Source organism: Amblyraja radiata, chromosome 14 (assembly GCF_010909765.2).
Source record: "Amblyraja radiata isolate CabotCenter1 chromosome 14, sAmbRad1.1.pri, whole genome shotgun sequence".
NCBI classification, from domain to species: domain Eukaryota; kingdom Metazoa; phylum Chordata; class Chondrichthyes; order Rajiformes; family Rajidae; genus Amblyraja; species Amblyraja radiata.
This window is the reverse complement of record NC_045969.1, coordinates 14,664,729-14,686,844: the sequence shown is the minus strand read 5'-3', so window position 1 is coordinate 14,686,844 and position 22,116 is coordinate 14,664,729. Positions and strand designations below refer to the sequence as shown.

The 22,116-nt window shown below is 41.3% G+C and overlaps 1 protein-coding gene across 1 annotated transcript; it reads right to left on the bottom strand.

Moving 5' to 3' along the window:
- Positions 1-255: 255 nt before the first annotated feature.
- Positions 256-21,559, bottom strand: LOC116980408 (melanocortin-2 receptor accessory protein 2A-like). The gene is made up of 3 exons (XM_033032591.1): positions 21,165-21,559; positions 11,371-11,470; positions 256-1,336 (listed from the first exon to the last, which is right to left on the bottom strand). The coding sequence occupies exons 1-3, from the start codon at positions 21,298-21,300 to the stop codon at positions 1,102-1,104; spliced, it is 471 nt and encodes a 156-aa protein (XP_032888482.1). The 5' UTR covers positions 21,301-21,559; the 3' UTR covers positions 256-1,101.
- Between the last annotated feature and the right edge of the window lie 557 nt (positions 21,560-22,116).

The following is a 22,116-nucleotide window of genomic DNA, read 5'->3' as shown; positions in this document are numbered from 1 at the left end:
AATGCAGATTCGCAAACTTATCTCCGTAATTCCTCCGTGAGAGGAATAGTTTGGGTAAGCGCGCAGCCTCTTGTCCAGAATAGGGGAATCGAGAACAAGAGGCCATAGGCTTAAGGTGAGGGGGGAGCTGATCGATAGCATTTTTACACAAAGGGTGGTGGGTGTATTATATTACTATTGCAATGGTTAGGAAACATTTAGACAGGTACATAGATAGGATAGGTTTAGAGGAACATTGGCCAAATGGAGGCAGGTGGGACTAATGGAGATTGGGTATGTTGGTTGGCATGGCCAAGATGAGTTGATGGACCTGATGTATACCGTTTGATTCTATGACTCTATCTCTGTTATATCACAAATATATATCATATCACATATATGCCCTCCAAATTCAGGTTTCAGGCCTCCCAGCACATACCCAACCCGGATTTCAGATCATTGCAGTCAATCCACCGTTTCTTACAACAGTTCTTTTATCACGCCCTAGGTTCTATGCTCTCTGCCGGCACCAGTAGGCCCTCTCTCTGTCTCTCCCACAGCTCCAGAAAGAAAACAGTGTGAAGAAGGGTCCTGACCGGGAACGTTACCTATCCATGTTCACCAGAGGTGCTGCCTGACCCATTGAGTTACTCCAGCACCTTGTATCCTTCTCTTTAACCCCAAAATTCTTATTCACTCTCTCTTGATTTCTGCTCTCCCAACTCCCAATCAGATGCATCCACCTTTTGCCTTCTACACTGTTCCAATGAAGTTCATCAGGCACTGGGGACATTGCAGCCATTGCAACTCAAGAATAAGTTTGACAACATTGATGTCTGCCACTTCTGGGAATGACTGAGCCAAAGCAATCAGGTTCACAATTTCTGTTCCTCTTGCTACAGACGCTGCCTGGCCTGCTGTTCTGTCGTTTCAACATATTCATTTTGGTCTCCAGTGATTTTTGCTCGGCATAACTTCAACAATTCCAGTTAAAAATTCTAAAAGTCCCCTTGAACTATTGAAACATACATGAATGATTTTATTTCAGACCATATAGCTAAATATTGTGATGCTACAAGTTTACCCCAGGACAAGGAATTGGCAATTTATTGAAGATCAGGGCTAGTCTGATGATGGAATAACCTTGCCAGGAATTACAATATTTTCCAGCAGCATCTGTGGTACCGCTGAGGCTTCAGGACACTTCTGTTCATTGTTGAGGTTGGCATTTGCTGCTTTTCCAGAGACAGTTGGTAGTAATGAAGAAATGACACAGCTGGTCACATTCTCTGCTTGCTCTTGATGACGAACATTCCGAGTAAACTTTGTTGCTGTCTTTCTCCGTGAGCTTTCGATTCTGCAAAATATTCAAGAATTCAGAATTGCCACGATGTAACTGAATAAAATATATTGCCACGATGCAATGTAATCAGCTGAATTACAGTAACATTACATAGAATTAATGCACAACTGCAGCCCATTCCATTCAACTGATCTGTGCAGAATTTATGCCTCCTCCAACATTCTGTGCCTCAGTCAAGGATGCAGATAGATGTTTTATTTACTTTGCCAGTGTCCCAGGTCAGCGGCAAAAGAGGCAACAAAGGGCTAGAATGCGTTGAGAGGGGAAAGATCTGACAAATTGAGTAAATTGTGGAAATATGCAAAAATTGCCCACTTTAACAGGAAAATAAAGCTGCATTTTAATCCAATTAATAAGTGGTTGCAGAGGTCTATGAAACAGAGAGATCTGCATGTCTAAGCACATGATTCACAAAATGCTGCTACCAGGTGTATGATGTTAGAATTTGTTGCTAGGAAAATTAAATACATACAAAGGCAGCAAAGTTATGCATCAATTATATAAGGTATTGGTGAGACCACAGATGGAAACAGATGTAGAGTATTGGTCTCCTTATTTAAGGAAGGATGTTAATCTGTTGGAGTCAGTTTACTAACTGGATATGTTGTCTTGTCAGGAAAGCTTGGACAAACTAGGATTGTATCCACTAGAGTTTAGAAGAGAACAGAGCTGTTTGCAACATGTGAGATCTGAGACATGAGATCTGACATGGCAGATAGGCGGAGGAGATTTTCTCTTGTAGGAGAATGTAACACAGGGGTGATTATTTAAAAAATAAGGGATCGCACATTTAAGATAGAGATGCGCCAATTTTATTTTTCGCTTCGGATCATGAGTCTTTGGAACATCGCAAAGTTGAATGATTTTAAGATAGATAGATGTTTGAAGATCAAGGGATGAAAGGTGACTGCAAAGGCAAAAAATGGGGATTTGTTACGATCAGATCAGCCATGATCTTATTAAATGGTGAAGCAATCTCAAAAGGTTGAGTGCACCTAATGCATACGTTTGTATGTCACCAATACTAACATGTAGCTCGTTGTGGAATTATGCACGTTTCAAATCCAGTGCAGTTCTTTGAAGTGATTTATTCCGTTAAAGATGCTATAGAAATGAAACATCTTGTTGCTGCTATTGTTCAGGAGATGCGATGGAGAATTAGCAAAATAGATGGAAGGGGATGTGTCCCATTCATGGGTCTGTAACTTTTTCTGTCAAGTGAAACTGCTGTCTGAAGACTAATTCATTTCCAATGGAGAAGTCTCCATTCAACAGAGGATAAATGATCACTGCTTGAACTGAATAATACGCTACTATTTTAGCCAAATTTGATTTGTTACATACTAAAGCGCCAACCATTCTTTAGAAGGCTTCAATCAAGGAGCAACCTGCATCTCCCTCTGAGTTATCCAGATTTGTAAATAAGAACAAGATAGGTCATTATGTTTGTTTGCCACAAAGCATAGACCTTAAGGCAGCCCAGAGTCATCCTGCAGGCAGAAGCTCCAATGTTGCCCATTTTATAACTATCTCTAATTAACTGAAAAATGCCCTCTGGCTTCCTAATGCAACAGAACAGCTACTGTTTAAAGATTTAACACACTGGAGGCAAAATTAGATCAGGTTGAAGTCAAAATAAAACTCTTGTTAGACTACATCAAATGCATTTAAACGGATGCATGGCCTTCAGCAAGTGATTCAGTATTATCAAAAGAAGCTTATCTGATGGAAAACGGCAATCTTTGTCAACCGGCGTAACAAATCTATCCGATTAAAAAATGTAACCCAACTGACCCCATTCTCTGAGAAACACCAGCCGTAAATAGCATAATGATCTGTCAAACATGTCAATGTGAGCAGAACCTCTGAATGTTACTGAACATAGAGTTATAGAATCATACTAGACTAAGTGGGAACCGTTGGGTCCCAGCTTCGCACGGGATGGCTCATCCCCCAATGTAATATTCCACCTCTCCGCCAATTCCAATATTGGTGGCCAGTGAGGGGGGGGGGGGGGAGTGAGCTTTCTGGAGCGCTAGCATGGGTGTTGTGGGCGGAAGAGACTGGTTTCCAGAGGACTAGTATGTAAATCGTGGGCCAAATGGATTCTTGGACTGGTGGCTCAGTCACTCAAGCTGGTGTGCTGGCAGCTCACTCACTCATGGCTGGTGGGCTGGCAGTTGACGGCTATTCCTTGAAATTTCATTTCAAGCAGGGTGCAACGTCACCAAATTCAAGTGCAGTTTCCTACCACTTCAAGCAGGGTGCAAGGCCACCAAATTCAAGTGCAGCTTCATACCACTTCAAGCAGGGTGCAGGCCACCAAATTCAAAAGCAGTTTCTTACCATTTCAAGCAGGGTGCAAGGCTACCAAATTCAAGTGCAGTTTCATACAATTTCAAGCAGGGTGTAAGGCCACCAAATTCAAGTGCAGTTTCATACAATTTCAAGCAGGGTGTAAGGCCACCAAATTCAAGTGTAGTTTCATACCACTACAAGCAGGGGGCAAGGCCAACAAATTAAAGTGCAATTTCATCCCATTTCAAGCAGGGTGCAAGGCCACCAAAGACAGAGAGTCGTGACCTCTCCCTCCCCCATCTTGCAGAGACTGCGCCACGCCCACACTTCTGGGTTTTATAGTCCCTCCCCCTCCCACTGGAAGCAGCGTGGCCTTCATGGTGTGATTGACAGGAGAGAGAATCTCAATATTATTTAAACACTAATAACTCTTTTATTTTTCATCGATGGGAAAAATCCTCAGCACCTGATGAGCTGAGGTGGACTCTAAGTAAGATGGCCATAAATCACAGCCATACGTGGTAGGGTTTTGTTTTTAAATCAATATACAACGCAAACAGGAAGTGGTCAAGATTAGACTTTTAATTAGAAAGAAGGCAACACCACTTTTCAATGAGGTAACACCACTTTTCAAAAAGGCAACACCACCTTTCAATAAGGCAACACCACTTTTCAATGAGGCAGAACCCAACACCATTTTTCAATAAGGCAACACCATTTTTCAATAAGGCAAAACCAACAGCACTTTACAATAAGGCAAAACCAACAGCACTTTTCAATAAGGCAAAACCACTTTTCAATAAGGCAAACCAACACCACTTTTGCATTTTCAAACCAACACCACTTTTGCATTTTCAAACCAAATCCACTTTTGCATTTTCAAACCACATTAAAGGCGCTCACAAGTCAGTAAAATCACACTCAGTTTAGTAGACATGTGTTCAGTGTGTATTCACAGCTCAGACTGAGAGTCGTGACCTCTCGCTCCCCCAATCTGCAGAGACTGAGGCACGCCCACACTTCCGGGTTTCATAGTCCCTCCCCCTCCCACAGGAAGGGGCGTGGCCTTCATAGCATGATTGACAGGAGAGAGAATCCCAACATTTTGAAAACATTAATAAGTCTTTTATTTTTCATCGATGGGAAAAATCCTCTTGTCCTGCGCAGCAGAGGGGGACTCTGAGTAAGATGGCCAAAAATCACAGCCGTAAGGGGTAGCGTTTTTTCTAAAATCAATATGCAGTGCAAACAGGAAGTGGACAAGATTTGAGTTTTAATTATATAGATAGCACAGAAATAGGCCCTTCAGCCTGACTCATCCTTGCCAAACAGGACGGCATGGTGGTTCAGCGGTAGAGTTGCTGCCTTACAGCATTTGCAACGCTAGAGACCCGGGTTCGATCCCAACTACGGGTGCTGTCTGTATGGAGTTTGTACGTTCCCCCATGATCTGCGTGGGTTTTCTCCGTGATCTCCGGTTTCCTCCCACACTCCAAAGACGTACAGGTTTGTAGGTTAATTAGCTGGGTATAAATGTAAATTGTCCACAGTGTCTGGAGCATTAATGTGCGGGGATTGCTGGTTGGACTCTGTGGGCCGAACAGCCCGTTTCCACACTGTATCTCTAAACTAAACTAAACTAAGATATCCTAACTAAGCTATTCCCTTTTGCTTGCATTTAACCCTCTCCTTTGGAAAGATGGTTGGAAAGGGTAGGATGTACAAATTTATTATAAAAATGAAGTTGTCATTGTATGATACAACTATGTTATCTATCAGTTAAGAGTCTGATGGAATCACCGCCATCCAGGACAGAGCAGTCGGCTCGATTGGTACTCCATCCACTGGCCTAAACACCTATTCTATCAACTACTGATACACAGAGGTTGCAGTGTGCAGCATCTACAAAATGCGCTGCAATCACTTACCTACCCTATCCTAACTCTTCAGCTCCCCGTGTCCCTGCTGACCATCAAACACATATCTAACTTAATTTTATTTACCAGTCCTTGGCCTAATATATCTTGGTAATCTACCTGTATAGCACTCGTTGGTAGTTATCTAGATGATTAAAACAGTGGCAAGATGAAAAACATTCAGCATGTGTAATTTTGTGGATCATATACATTCAGTGATATTGTGCTGAATGACACGTCATTTATTATCAAATGGTAAAGAAACCTCCAATTCATCTTAAAATCACTACCTAAAGGTTTGAAATAAGTTGGATCAAGGTTCATCTCGACCAAGGGAAAGACAACACTGCTTATTTCTCTACAAAGTTTAGTGTTTTGAAATCAGGACATGGCCTGACATCAATCCAAGATGGCAAAAAAACGTTATTTGGTGTTAGGAATAAAACTATCTAGTTTGTTGTCGTCTGCTGTGGGTTTATTATGATGAATGCTGTTGACTACATTGCCAGACAGTCAAGCTGAACAAGATTTTAATGTGTAGTGTTTCCTTACAGTCATCTGCTAATTCTAAAAATAGTAATTTATTTAAACGATAGATTTGATGATTTTCAAGCAGCTGACAAGCTATGCATCTATTTTGTCTGCCTGTTTAATAATCTGCAAATAATCTTTGGTTTTATTTTATCTCTTCAAATCAACACAAATATTCGTGGATGAGGCAAGATATCTCAGATACTGATTCTAGGCAGATGAGTTCAAAATATATCTGCATTAAATCACACTTAAAGAATGTGATGTCTCATTTAAGGTGGAATAAAATCATAGGAAGTAGCTCTCTAATATATTTCTAGAAACATAGGATTAGATAGATCTTACTGCTTACCACAACAGTATTGTTTTCAGCCTCTGGGTATCATTGCCTAGGATAGCATTTATTACCTGTCTTAATTATCTTTGAAAAAATCCTTACAGTCATTCAGGTGAAGCTAATCGATGGTGAAGTTAGGGAGGGATTTACAGGATTTAAATCCAGCAATGATGAGCAAGATAAGGAATGTCATAAAACCTGCACTTACTGTAATAGTGTCCCCAATCACCTGTTGTCTTGGCTTCTCTTGTGGTGCAGTTCATGGGTGTGAGAGATGCTGTCAGAGTAGCCTATGTAATTGCAGTGGTTTTTTGTCAGTGCTACAGACCGAAATCTCTGTGCATCAGTAGTAGAAGGAACATAAAGTTAGCACAGTGGGTGGGATAACAATCAAACAGGCTGGTCTGTCCTGGATGCCGGTGATTCTATCACATTCCTGACTTGTTGATGATGAAAAGGTCTACGGATTTGAGAAGGTGAATCACCCATTGCAAGAGCCAACCTCTGAATTTACCTTACAGCTATGGTATTTAAATGCATGGTCCAGTTGAGTTCCTGGTGAATAACTAGGACATTAATGGTGGAGGAGTCAATAATGGTAATGTCAACTAATGTCAAGCAAGGTAGTTAGAATATATTGTTGGAGATGCTCATTGACTGTGTATTTGTGGTACAAATTTGCCTGCCTATTATTAGCCCATGCCTGAACTTCCCCGAGGTCGAGCTGCATGCAGAAACTTTCCCGAGGTCGAGCTGCATGCAGAAACATCCAGTAGGCACAACCATCTCCAACCAACCACTGTTATATTTTCCTCTTGATGTTCATTGACTTCAATTTTACCAGGACTCTGATTTTAAGGGTATTCATTCTCATCTTGTCTCTGGAGTCCATGTTTGTACACATCTGATCCAGAGATGAAGCTCAATCCCACTGCCCCTCAGCATCCAGGACTCCAATGCCATTGCAGAACATCTGCTGGTGCAATGAACAGGCCCCGTCCACAAAACTGCCTTGAAAGCTTTGATAGAAAGCAAAGTATGCCCACAGCTTTGATGGAAAAATACACCGAGTACTCGTTGACACTAGTTCTTTGTTATCCTACTTTCACATTGAAGTGGGATGCAGAGGATTTGTTGCGTCATCTACCATCAGACTGCTGAAGGAGCTTGGAATCCACGATCAGGCAAAATGGGTGGTGGGCGGTGAACGAACCAGGGCTGGGCTCCGTCTGCCACCCATCAGGGCATACATGGACGACATGACAACACTAGCCACTACTGCAGCATGCACCAAGCGGTTACTTGGAAAGCTGCAGGAGAACATCAAGTGGGCCCGAATGAAAATCAAACCAAGTAAATCTCGAAGCATCTCCATAGTCAAGGGGGTGCTTAGAGACACAAGGTTCTGTATCGGTGACGACCCAATACCAACAGTGTCTGAACAGCCAGTTAAAAGCCTGGGCAGATGGTACAACGCAAGTCTCAAGGACAAAGAGCGGGTGCAACAACTAAGGCAAGAAACTGTCAACGGCCTGGAGAACATCAATCAGACCCTACTGCCTGGGAAACTGAAGCTCTGGTGCCTACAGTTTGGACTCCTTCCTCAGACAATGTGGCCACTGACCGTTTATGAAGCCCCAATAACAACTGTGGAGAAGATGGAGCGAACCATAACTTCATACGCGAAGAAATGGCTCGGGGTCCCACGATGTCTAACTAACAAAGGGGTCCTGGAACTACCTCTCACTAGTCTAACAGAGGAATACAAGTGTTCTAAAGTAAGACTTCAGATGACACTGAGGGACTCTAGAGACAAGACCATCAGTGCTGTTGCGCCACCCCTAGTAACTGGCCGGAAGTGGACACCATCTGATGCAGTACAGCAAGCTTCATCAGCCCTGAGACACAAAAACATCGTGGGGCAAGTCCAGCAGGGAAGAGGAGGCTTTGGCCTTATGACAAGTAAACCAACTTGGCGAAAGGCCACAACATCAGAGCGGAGGACATTGGTGGTCGAGGAGGTGCAGCGACAGGAGGAGGCCGCAAGAAGTGCAAAGGCGGTCTCTCTTGCCAAACAGGGGCAATGGATGCAGTGGGAAGGTGTGGAACGGAGGAAGATCAGCTGGAAAGAACTATGGGAAATGGAAGCAAGCAAGATCAGCTTCATCATCAGAGCGACTTATGACGTGCTTCCATCACCAAAGAACCTCCATCAGTGGTACGGCGAGGATCCAACCTGTGCCCTCTGCCCAACTCCAGCGACCCTCAAACACATCATGGTAGGCTGCAAGACCAGCCTCACGCAAGGGAGATGCATGTGGCGGCATAATCAGGTACTAAAAAGCCTGGCATCAGCCCTTGAGAACAGGCGGTGTGCGACCATCTCCTTGCCTCCGAGAGCAAGCAACCCCCCCCCCCCCCAAGGGCAACAACCTTTGTCCGAGAAGGACAGAAAACATCTAAACATCCTTCCACCAGATCAGAAGAAGGAAACCTATGCAGGGCCCGCGACTGGAGGATGCTGGCGGACATCGGCCGACAACTAGTTTTTCCACCTGAAATTGCTTCCACCAACCTCAGGCCAGACTTGGTGTTCTGGTCCCCTTCACAGAAGACTGCTTACATCATAGAGCTCACAGTTCCATGGGAGAACTCTGTTGAGGAGGCCTATGAGCGTAAGAAGCTGCGTTACGCAGAGCTTGCAGCAGAGGCAACGCAGCGTGGCTGGAACACCAAAGTCTATCCAGTTGAAGTGGGATGCAGAGGATTTGTTGCGTCATCTACCATCAGACTGCTGAAGGAGCTTGGAATCCACGGTCAGGCTCTGCGGAAGACCATAAGATCACTCTCAGAGGCGGCTGAAAGAAGCAGCCGATGGATTTGGCTCAAGCGGAAAGACCTATGCTGGGCCCCAAGTACTTCAGGGTGAATCTTTGGGACGGTTTGACACGGGACACGCGCTGAGGGCTGATCATTCTGCAGCGGGCCGCCCTTGTGGAGGGTGTATAGTGTTAAAAGGCCGAAACACCCAGTGATGCAAGGGTACACTACTGATGATGTGTCCTGTGCCCAACTGTCCTGAAGGTTACCCAGGCCAAGATATACGTATCCCCCCCACGCCCCCCACCGATGTTGAGCGTCTACCACTCTCAACAATCAACGAATGTCGTGAAATGCTCCCCACCTATTGGCACAAGGGACTTCTTAACATCTTGTCCTGTGTATTTGATTCTCACATCTGCTCCCTACACACGGGGGGGGGGGGGGCAATTTACAGAGGTCAATTAACTTACAATTCTGCACGTCTTTGTGATGTGGGTGGAAATTGGAGCACATGGGGGAAACTCATGCAGTCACAGGGAGAATATGAAAACTCCACACAGACAGCACCCAAGGTCAGGATTGAACCCAGGTCGTTAGTGATGTGAGGCAGCAGCTCCACCAACCGTGCAGTTGTGCTGCCCTTTGTTGGCTATAAATGCCACAAGGGATGCTACAATGATTTGTTGATAGCTTGTAATAATACTGACATTTACCACTCATTAGCAATGGTAATTTATTTTAAAAACATTTAAAATATATATATTTTTTGAATAAAAGGTAACTAAAACTATGCAGCAACACATGAATAATTAAAGACAATAAACTAAAACAAGATAATAAGACACAGTTCATATTTGCAGCGTATGACCCCTGATATAAAGCACCCCAACCCTTACTGAAATTGATTTTGGTTACACTTCTCCCATGTTTAACTTGGTGCGGGAACCAATCCACTGGGAAATCTCAACAGGATTTGGTGTGCAATATCTGTAAACGAATCCTAGATTATCTGATTGCCAGCAGAATAAAAACACATCCAATCAGTGAAGGTACAGCTCTGCTGCTCTGGAAATGAATGTTCAGTTCCGCTGGGTTTGTGGGTGAAGACTCAGCTCTGCTGGTCCTGGAGGTGAAGGGTTCACTCTGCTGGTCCAGTGGGTGAAGGCAGAGTTCTGCTGGTTCAAGGGGTGTAGGGTCAATTCTGCTCTAGGTGAAGGTTCAGTTCTGCTGGTCCTGTGGGTGAAGGGTCAGTTCTGCTGGTCCTGTAGGTGAAGGGTCAGCTCTGCTGATCCAGCGGGTAAAGATTTAGTTCTGCTGGTCTTGTGGGTGAATAGAGTGCTGCTGGCTATTTATTGCAGTTATCCCTGTCAACCTACTACCAATTCCTAGCACTAAAGATGACAGTCAACATTTGATGACGGGTTTGGCAGAATCTGCTGGAATCCCAGAGGAGTTCTCCGGTCATACATTCCCAAAGGACGATTGCTACATTTCCCAGCCACCTTCACATGGTTCTATTTATATCATGAGGCTGAATCGGAGACTATAGGGACTTAGCTGATGTCCTCAGACTGAGCGTTGAACTCACTGAGTAATTCCCAAGAGTCATGGAATATGGCCTGAACTAATGTCCTGTAATGCATGAAGAAACTCTTGCAAGACTCTCCAAATTTATCACCTATGAGCTACAATGTAAATTATTTAAGAATATTTTTTGCTACTATTTAACAGCAACAAATCCAGATTTGAATGCTGTCTGATAGAAAGTTGTATGTGCGTCACTGATTTTCTGATGTTTGTGGAGTGAGAACACTCCAATCCCAAAAGGCTAGAATTTTAAATAATTTGCTAATATTCCATCTACTCCTATCCTTGTGCTGACATTTGCATTGGATTTCCTGAAGAAATTAATCAGTTTTAATTATTCAATCATTGGCAGTTTTCAAAATGTTACCTTGCCCCATTTAACACCTACCTAAAATTGGCAGCTGACGATATGCCTTAATGAGGTGTGGGATAACCGACAACATGCTAGAAATGTGTAACTTGTTAAATAAAATGCACTTTGACAAGTAGAGTGAATCACTGTAACTAAAAATGAAAACACTATTAAATCCACTTACTGTGCTGGTGTTGGACCAGAACGTGACATTAACATAAGTATTATGAAGAGAAATATCATAAAGACAGCAAGACCAACCCAGAAAGCTATTACAATGGAATCTGTAAGAAGAGATCAGAATTAGATATAATACCCCAATAATTGTTAAAAGATACATTCAACATGATCAAAGTTTGTATTGTTAAGGGACCATCACAAGATCATAAGCTTAAATTTATATGTAAAATTAGCAATACTGAAATCCATTCTACATTCACGTTAAAGTATCTTCCCACAAACGCGGACAGTATTAGAGTCTGCAATGACTAATGCATCATCTGAGAAGATGTCTTCTTGGTATTTGGTTGCACTTCTTCAGATGTCTTTTTTTATTTCAGATTTTAGTCTTCCAAAATTTAGGGAGAATAACAATGAAATAACTTGCTATTCCTTGCAAAATCTGAGATCCAAGGATTTGAAAGATCATGTGGTTAGTCTCTCTGACTAGTTTCCCATGCTCCAATCCCCATACCCGAGTTGCAACATACCTACAAACCTACAATGTCCAGTGGTTTATATGAAGTTTTCTGCATGATTGCCACCTTGCAGTATTAATTGATTGACTGTGACCAAACTAATTTAACCTTGCATTTTTTTTTATTTGTTAGCTCTCTATTCTTTATTCATTGTACTCTCCACCACAGCGAGGTGGTTCCACTTGTGTGGCCCTCAAAATATAAGGTTGATTTAATTTTGATGCCTGAACCCACCATTTTTTTTTGTTTCAATCCTCCAGTGAAGCACAATTCACTTCCAGTTTGTGCACTGCATTTATTGCACATGAAGAGATCCCCTTTACCATTTTGCAGAACATAGTGTACCATTCAGTCTGTAAGGGTGACCCTGAGCTGTAATTGTCACTTTCATTCTCTGCCCTAGTATCACTTTCATCTCTGTGTCTTTGTTCCAATGATACCTGATGTAACCTTGAGGATCGGCATCTCATCTCCCAGCTGAGCATGTTGTAGCCCTTGAGACCCAATATTAGGTAACCAGAGATAGACACAAAGTGCTGGAGTAACTCAGCGGGTCAGGCAACATCTCAGGAGAAAAAGGATGGGTGACGTTTTTGGTCGGGACCCTTCTCATAACGAGTTGTGTCTTCATTTCCACAGATGCTGTTGGATATTTCTATTTCAATTTACTCCTTTGTTTCATTTTCCTTCTGTCACCAATTGCCTTTTTTCTAGTAATAGTTACCTTTATATTTTGTTCTGAACCTTTCACAGGTAGTCCACCAGTTCCCCCCTCTTGCTCATTTCCTTACTATTCTAGTTCTAATCACACATCATCGACACAAATAGTTGTCTCTGTTTCTATCCCCAGAGACGACTGAGTTCTTCCACAATTTTCAGTATTAATTCAAGGCATGTTGATCCCTAGGAAGCTGGATTTAATTTTTTTTCAAATGGAAATTGTTATTTCTAGCAAATGATCATTTCAAAAGTGTTTTTTGAAGCACACCCCTTCTGCAAGTCTGCTGGCTTCCAACATTTCAATTTATTAACTTAATTAGAATCAGAAAATATTATAAATCCAGTGGAACGACAGATTGTCAGTGTGAAATAATTTGGTTTAGAAACTCAAATGTATATTTTGATTTTCTGCTTAGAGCCCGATTAACTGATGCTTCTCACTATTGGCAAGCTTTTATTATTTCTTAGGTGTAACCTATTAACTACTATATCCTTTTGCTGATTATTTTATCCAATAAATTAAACTCTAATATATACATATTTACCTGGAATGGATAGATGACATTATTTGATAAATATTAATTTCCCTTTTGTCATTTGTTAGAGCTTATAATAATGTGTACTGCCTTAAGGAATCCAAACAATAATTGACTTTTAAAAATAGAGCATCATAAAAATTACATCTTTTCAGATTTTAATGTAACATGTCAGTAGTTTTAATCAAGACTTTAACAAAGGTGAGAGATGCAGATAAAGATTTTAAAAGAAGTTAGTCGTAGAATCATACAGCATGGAAACAGGACCTTCAGCCCAACTTGCCCAAGACGATCATGATGCCCCATCTACACTAGCTCCACCTGCCCGTGTTTGGGCCATATCCCTCTAAACCTTTCCTATCCATGTACCTTTCCAAATGCCTTTTAAATGTTGTTATAGTACGTGCTTCAACTACCTCCTCTGGCAGCTTGTTCCATATACCCACCACCCTCTGTATCAAAAAGTTGCCCGTCAGGTTCCTATAAAATCTTTCACCTCTCACCTTAAATCTGTGTACCTCTTCATTTCCCTATTCTGGGTTTTTAAAAAGCTCTGTGCATTTACCCCATCTATTCCTTATTTCCTAAGTTTGATTTGTTTTTTTAAATAATTTGATCCTTAATTGTTATGAAAAGGACTGAGTCTTCATCTTGAAACTCTGCCATCCATGTCCTGTAAGTTCCAAACAGGGAGTTCCAACATTTTGACCCATCATGCAGTATCATTGATATATTTTCAAATCAGTGAGGAGGTATGACTTGCAGGGGACCTACAGGTGGCAGAATTCTCCACATGCCCAGTGCCCATGAACATCTAAATTGGGAATTGTTGATTGAAAACCCTTGGCAATCTACTGCAGTGCACTTTGCAAATGAGACACGTGGTGGTGATGATGTGCCTGAGGTTAGTAGTGTGAAATTTCAGGTGGGTGGATAGGATGCCAGTTTGCTTTTTATGTGGTTGGCCTTGAGTTTCATCAATATTCCTGGAACTAACAGATGGCACGGTGGCACAGCTGTCGAGTTGCTGTCATACAGTGCCAGAGACCTGCGTTCGATCCTGACTGGTACGGGTGCTATTTGTACGGAGTTTGTACGTTCTCCCCGTGACCGCTTGGGTTTTCTCCGGGTGCTTCCTCCCACACTCCAAAGACGTACTGGTTTGTAGGTTAATTGGCTTCGGTAAAATTATATATTGGCTCTAGTGTGTAGGATAGTGTTAGTATACGGCAATCGCTGGTTGGCATGGACTGTGGGCCGAAGGGCCTGTTTCAGCGCTGTATCTCTAAACTAAACTAAAACGAAACCAACAGAAGGGGAGGGTTCTGGTACATTATGGTAGCAGGTATGTTATGGTACAAACTTTATAAAACACTAATTAGGCCACATCTGGGGAACTTTGTACAGTTCTGGTCACCACACTAGATTGAACTAGAGATAATACAAAGGGAACTCACTGAGCAATTGGAGCGAAGGAAATAGGCAACATTTCAGGTCGAAACCCTTCTTCAGACTGAAGAAGGGTTTCGACCCGAAATGTTGCCTATTTCCTTCGCTCCATAGATGCTGCCTCACCTGCTGAGTTTCTCCAGCATTTTTGTCTCCCTTCGATTTTCCAGCATCTGCAGTTCCTTCTTAATCACTGAGCAATTGTCTAAGTTAGAGGATCTTAGTTACTTTGAGAGTAACAATCATGTGGTTTGCTTTTTTACGTAGATGCTGTTGAGTTTCATGAATATTCCTGGTGCCAACAGAAGCAGAGGGTTCTATTCACAATCCAAGGTTGTACCTCTTATTGCTTAAAAAGGCTTTGGTTGCAAAAGGTTGAGCCAGTCACCAGCTGGCACCAAGTCTCGAACCATCTCTTGCAGAGTATTTTTATGGCCCAGTTATTGGTGAACCCAAGACGTTGCTGATGATCTGGGGTGATAATGCCATTAATGATCTTGCCAATCTTTTTGAGGAACCCACTTTGTGTACGTGTTGACAGAGATCATGTAATATCTTTTCAAGATCAGGGCTTTGGAGTTCACTAAGTACAGTTATTTTAGTCCCGTAAAAGAACAGGGAAGTGAACTAAAAGCTGAATTGATTTTTTTTTTTAACTGCTTGGATGAATTGGGCATTAGGGATCACGTGTGCCTTAATGAATGGATGTCTCTATGGATTTAGGAAATTATGCATGCCTGCTAGAAATGGGTAAATGAATCAATCTGTGTGTTTTAGTAAGGGGGCACAGTGGGATAGAGAAGATGAATAGACCTACAAAATGGGTTGGGGGTGGGGAAGCATTTAAAACATCAAGGTTACATTTTAAATTGTATAATCCAATCAACTGGCCGTTTACCACAGTTTCTAATGTTCCATGGTTCTATATTTATATTCAAAGAATCGTAAAAACATAGAGCACAGATGAAGAGTATTCAGCCAATCCTAACCCATGAAGAAATGGACCTTAACTTCATCCTATCTCCCAGCTCGTGGTCCAATGACCTGAAGGTTAAATTTCTTTAAGTGCTCATCCAAGTACTTTTAAAATTGTTGACCCATCCCAATGACAATCACAATGGTATTTCAGACTCTAGAACCACTAAAGTAGAAATAAAGAACTGTTGGTTAATACACAAAAGGACACAAAGTGTTGTAGTGACTCAGCAAGTCTGGCAGCATCCCTGGAGAACATGGATAGTGATGTTTTGACCCCAACCGTCACCTATCCATGTTATCCAACAATGCTGCCTGATCTGCTGAGTTACTCCAACACTTTATGTATTCAGAGCCACTAAAATCTTTGACCTCTAGACCTCCAATGAATTTAATCGATTGCCACACATTACATTTACTTCACATCTTATTTTCCAAAACTAATATTTATTTTACCTTTCTTTTTTAAGTCTCATGATTTTAGACTCTCTGCACACTCATTCATGTGTTGATTTGTTAACAGCATCACCAAAGAAATAATATCTCAAAAACTAATAATCTTTTAGAAATTTGCTTAATGCTGCAGGGTAACCTTTCCAATACTATTTATTAGAATAAACACGTTGCCAGTATCATGCAGTGCTGTAAGAGAGTATATTACAACTTGGGTCTGGCACATCAATTTGTATAAACCTTGTAAGTTGAAGAGAAAGTAACAAAATTAAACAGAAATAATTGGACTAACAAACAAAAGATTGGCAAAATGTCAACAGCAGGATTTCCCATTTATGCATCAGTTTAAAAGTTACAAAAATATCCCAAAGTCTTCCACGGGAAAGTTGTTTGAAAATAAATTCCAAAGCATTTTCTAAGTATATTAAAAGTAAGAGGCTAATCAGTAAATAAGTAGATTCTAATAGGAAAACAAAATGTTAGACTTCAATGTTAGACTTTAGGCTTTAGAGAAACAGCATGAAAACAGGCCCTTCGGCCCACTGAGTTCAGGTCAACCAGCAATCATCCTGTGCAGCAACATTATCCTACAAACCTATTCGTCTTTGGAGTGTGAGAGGAAACCAGAGCACCTGAAGCAAACCAACATGGGTCATGGGAAGAACATACATACTCCATACACACAGCACCCGTAGTCACAATCTAACCCGGGTCTCTGGTGCTGTAAGGCAGCCACTCTACTGCTGTGCCACTGTACCACCCTGTCAGAGGCTGCAGGCAAGCTCTTAAAGTATTACTCCTCATGTGTACTTGCTAAGGAGAAGGTCATTGTAATTGATGAATCTGGGGATGAGGACAGTGAAATTCTGAGGCATCGGATAGATCTATACTTGGAAAGACAGGGATAATTAGCTCCTTGTTCAGGGGAAATGCCTTTCTGGCCAATTTGATTTAATTTTTCGAAGAGTTAACAAAATGTACTGATGAGGACATTACAATTAATGCAACCTACGTGAATCAATCAGGCAGAGACAAGGAATTGCAAATGCTGGTTTACACAAACGGACATCAGAACTCATCAGAAGAAGGATCCAAACCCAAAATATCCCCTATCCATATTCTCCAGAAATGGTGCGTGACCTGCTGAGTTACTCCAGCACTTTAAGTTGTTTTGGATCAATAAGGCCTTTGATAAGACTCCCATGGGAACGGCCCAAAATGTTAAATCTCATGGGATCCAGGGCAAATTGGATCAATAATTGGCTTGGTAGAAGGCTGTTTTGTAAATGGAAACCTGTGAGTGGTGGTGTGCCACAAGGATCAGTACTGGAACCTTTAGTGTTTGTTGTGTACTATAATTAATTCCATAATGTACAAGGTAACATTGGTGTTGTTGATAATGCAGAGACTAGAGAATGATATTGATCAGTTGTTAAAAAAAGGGAAAAGTAATGGGAGAGGTAATTTAATCCCAATAAGTATAACATGTTGTACTTTGAAAAGTCTAAAAGTTAGGATATACTCAATGACTGATAAAATCCTAGGCAGTTTTGAAGAATTGAGGGCCTCAGTGTACAGTCCAAGAATTCATGATGTTGGTAGCTCTGGTAGGTAAAGAGATACATGGCATAAAAGAGAACAGAAAGTTATAGTACAACTTTATTTAAAAAAACACCGATTAGGCCATATCTGGAGTACATTGCAGAATTCTGGTCACCACACTAGACAGCACTAGAGATAATATGAAGGGAATTCATTAAGCAATCAATCAATCAATCAATCAACTTTTATTGTCATCTTGCAAAGCAACAATTGTACAGTGCAAAATGAGAAGACGTTTCCCAGGGAATACCGGAGCATCGCACATAAAACAGCTGTCTGAGTTAGAGGATCAGTTATTTGGAGAGACTAGATTAGGCTCTGTCTATTTTCATTGGAGTGAAAGAGGCTGAGAGAGGACCTGATAAAAGTATACAAATTTATGAGTGGTATAGAAAGGAAACTAGCTGATACGGAAACAAACTCAATAGTAAGTTTCAAGATATCAAATAACTGCTTGAAGGAGAATAAAAACTGGGACCTTGTGAAAGCTATGACAGGGTTATAAACTTATCCTTAAAAAAACAATTTATCCTTGCTGGATATCTTATCTCAGGATAAGAGACCCAAAGATGCTGCTAGACCCATTGAGATCCTTCATCTGATTATTTGTGCCTTGAGATAAGAGACTGCCACCTAAGACTGAAATAAAGACATTCTTCATCAAAATGTTACCGAATTTTTGTAATTCTCCACCTCAGGGGGCTGGTTGCTTTGTATATTTGAAGTTCAGATCATTAGATCTGCGGATACTATGGGAATCGAGTAGTACAAAGATTGTGTGGAAAAGTGGACCGGAAGCCAGGCACAAGCCATGATCTTGATTAATAGGATGAGCTAATTTTAGTTTAGTTTAGAGATACAGCGTGGAAACAGGCCCTTCGGCCCACCGAATTCTCACTGATCAGCAAGCCCTGCACATTAACACTATCCTACACACAATAGGGACAATTTACATTGATACCAAGCCAATTAACCTACAAATCTGTAGTTCCTTGGAGTGGGGGAGGAAACCAAAGATCTTAGAGAAAATCCACACAGGTAACGGGGAGAACGTACAAACTCCGTACAAACAAGCACCCATAGGATCGAACCCGGGTCTTTGGTGCTGTGAGGCATCAACTCTACCGTTACACCACCATGCTGTCCATTCTCATTTTTCTTAGTTTTAAGATCCCTTAAACTATAATGAAACTTAAAAATATTAATAAAGCTTTGAAATAGGAACAATGGAATAAGGGAACACCATGGAATTCTGCTGTTTTGAATCAGACAGAATCCTAATATCTCACATAACTCTCTCATCAATCAGAACATAGGAAGTATATATATCCTCTCCACAATGTAATTGAAAAGACACAAAATGGAGTAACTCAGCGGGACAGGCAGCATCTCTGGAGAGAAGGAATGGCATTGAATCTCAATCCTGTGCTTAAGGAGCGTGATATGAACCATCGACTTTAATTAGGAAGTGTGTAAATAATGACACTGCATAATTCATCTAAGGTAATACTGCAAATATGTTATTCACTCTAATTTGCACTATATACATTTTTTTTAAATGTTTTTCATGCAGAAAATGCTGTGTTCGTTGTGCATTCTTCACTCAGAAGGCCAGTATGTCATTTCAGAGACATCTCAATTTGGCATTAACATTGAATGTTGAGTGTAAACTTCCTCTAATGATAAAAATATTATTCTGTTATTTTAAACTATACTTTCTCAGTTGCCACATAAAACACTCACAAGTTCCCAAGCTATAGGAGTATAAGTTATTTGGCCCATCGAGACTACTGCGCCATTCAATCATGGCTGATCCCTGCCTCCTAATTCAATTTTCCAGCTTTCTCCCCATAACCCTTGACAGCTGTTCTAATCAAGAATTTGTCTATCTCTGCCTGAAAAATATCCATTGCTTTCACTCACATCACTCTCATCCCGTCAACTGTCAATTTAAAATACATTTAACCCAATCTCATTCATCCGCTTTTCTAAGGATACAATCATATAGAGATTATATCCATGCAATCTGGTTTTTGTAGTTGAAGGAATCGAACACAAGAAGGCAGAAATAATGCTACCATTAATCTCTGGGTAAACTGCACTCAGATACTTTTACATCAACATCACCTACAGTATCTGAGTGAGACATAGCAGGGAGAAAATGGCCAGTTTGAAGAACAAGGTGAGGTACACCTTTTTCTGAAGACCAAACCAGAAAAGTAATATCATCTTCACAGGGTGAACTTTGAAGAATGAGCTAGTCAGACATCTCGGCAAACCCCTCAGCAAAATTAGAGAATGCCTTACAAGTCTTTGGTTTGATCTGAAATGGTGCAAAGTGAAGAATATAGATGATATATCTCAATTTTTGAGAATCTCTAGCATGTGTACTGGGAACACATGGAAACTGTAAAGAGTAGGAAGACAAGCCCACCGCCTCACAAGCTTTCCAAACACCTCCTGTACCATCAGGTGTCTTCTCTCCCACCAGTGGAATAATCTGTGATTCTTATTTTGGCTTCATCAGTAACTCCAAAACTCACAAAACTGAAGTGGATGCTGCAAACCATGCTTGATTCTGAGTGACTGCGTAAGAAGGCAGCCATGCATGGAGAGTAGCGAGCACTTCTGGGCAACACGGGTTAAGAAAAATATATTTTAATTGAAGGGAGTTTGGCATAAATGTTCAAAAATGATACCTAGACTACAAGGATGAAATTCCACACAAAAGACAACCGAAAGGAGGGGTGTGTTTCCTGGAATTTTTGTTCAGGGAAGTGTTGATTATTTTTCAATATGTTAAGGAGAATTCACGATAGACCAATACAAATTATTTTCTACAGGTTTCGGAGTTCAGAATAAATCCAGAAAACAAATAGTCTATGGGAATGGCTTCAGTCTGAAGAAGGGTCCCGACCTGAAACGTTGCCTATCCATCCATCCCTGCACAGATGCAACCTGGCCCGCCAAGTAACTCCAGCACTTCGTGTTTCGCTCAAGATTCCAGCATGTGCAATTAATTGTATCTCCATATATATACGATCAATATATTGCTCCATCAGAGCATACCAGTGGATTATGGTTAGCGTTTTCGCAGCACCTTTAAACATCAAGTATCCATCCTTAGCTGATCCAATTCTACTCTTCCGTGCCATTGTAGTTTGCAACTCTTCTGCCGCACTTAAAAATATAGGTACACAAAAATGCTGGAGAAACTCAGCGGGTGCAGCAGCATCTACTCCACTTAAAAATATAGAGCGGGTGAGATGGAAAAACAAGAATATTGCAAGTTAAGGGTGTAACATTCGGCTTTGAATTGCAGGTTCCTTCAACCGCTGTTTTAAAATCCGCTGAGAGAGTCTCACTTCAGTTTGAAAATTAAATTACTCAGATTAAAGGTTACTCAGAGGACAATCTTTTGTAGCTTTTTACTCTAAAAGCGATCAACCGGTTACAGATCTTGCCATGGCCAACTGATCTCAAATGTCATGTTGCCGTTAGGTTCTCCTAATTAAAAATCCATGCTAGTTTACGGAAATACTCACACTTATTTGCTTTGAGTCCATCAAATGAAATATCAAATTCGTAATAGTCGTATTCGAACTCGTAAATCGGGCCGCTGGTGAACGCTTCATCGGAAGAGTTTCCAAAAGCGGCAATATCTTCAACCTCCACCATCATGTTAATGCACAAATGAAGCAGGCGGGGAGGGGAGCCGCTTGCTGTTTAATACTGCTCGTCCGCTTCAGTTACCTAACTCGATAGATAAATCCCAACCCCTGCCAGAAAGTCGCCGATGCCGTAGCTATCATTGTGTGAGGTGGCAAATGATCTCCCTCTGCTGGCTGCCAGTCACTGAAAATCAACAACAAAACTGCCGTGCTGGAAATCCGAAACACAAGCAGAACACGTCGTTCACATGCAGTTCACATGCAGCAGGTCAGACAGCACAACATCTGTGGTTAGACAAACAAAGTGACAAGTCCAGGACTTGTTTCACAGACAGGGACAAACTGTGCATCTGACCTAACCATCGGGAATACCTGGAATGGATTCCCAGGTACTGAACAAAATCTACACACCTCCAGATAACACCACTTAAAATACCTTTTCGTGTTCCAAGCGCAGCATCATTGTGTATGCATCGTCGTGATTTAAACCATAGATACGGTACATATATTTCATCGTAACCTTAATTTCTAGTCCGCGTTTTTTAAATCTGCTGTTTTAGGATTTTGTCCTAATTTGTATCCCACACGAGAATAACCGGGTAATCTCACATGTAATCAAAAGTATTTAAACGCTGAGGCGCAACTGAGATTACAGATATGTAAACAAAACAAATGTTTCACTTCAGTAAAATAGGTACTAGGAACAAAATGAGAACACGGAACAAAACCCATCTGAAAACTTTGAAAGATCATTATCTGTAAATATGGGAATGGGGCGATAATGTTCTAACTATTTTAATTGAATTGCTGGGCCTGTGGAGATACT

Excerpts from the sequence above, each read along its gene's own strand:
- LOC116980408 (XM_033032591.1), bottom strand. The coding sequence starts at position 21,300 with ATGATGGTGGAGGTTGAAGATATTGCCGCTTTTGGAAACTCTTCCGAT. Across the intron at positions 11,471-21,164 it reads TGGACTCAAAGCAAATAAGT|ATTCCATTGTAATAGCTTTC; the intron begins GTGAGTATTTCC and ends CTCTTCTTACAG. Across the intron at positions 1,337-11,370 it reads TCTGGTCCAACACCAGCACA|AATCGAAAGCTCACGGAGAA; the intron begins GTAAGTGGATTT and ends AATATTTTGCAG.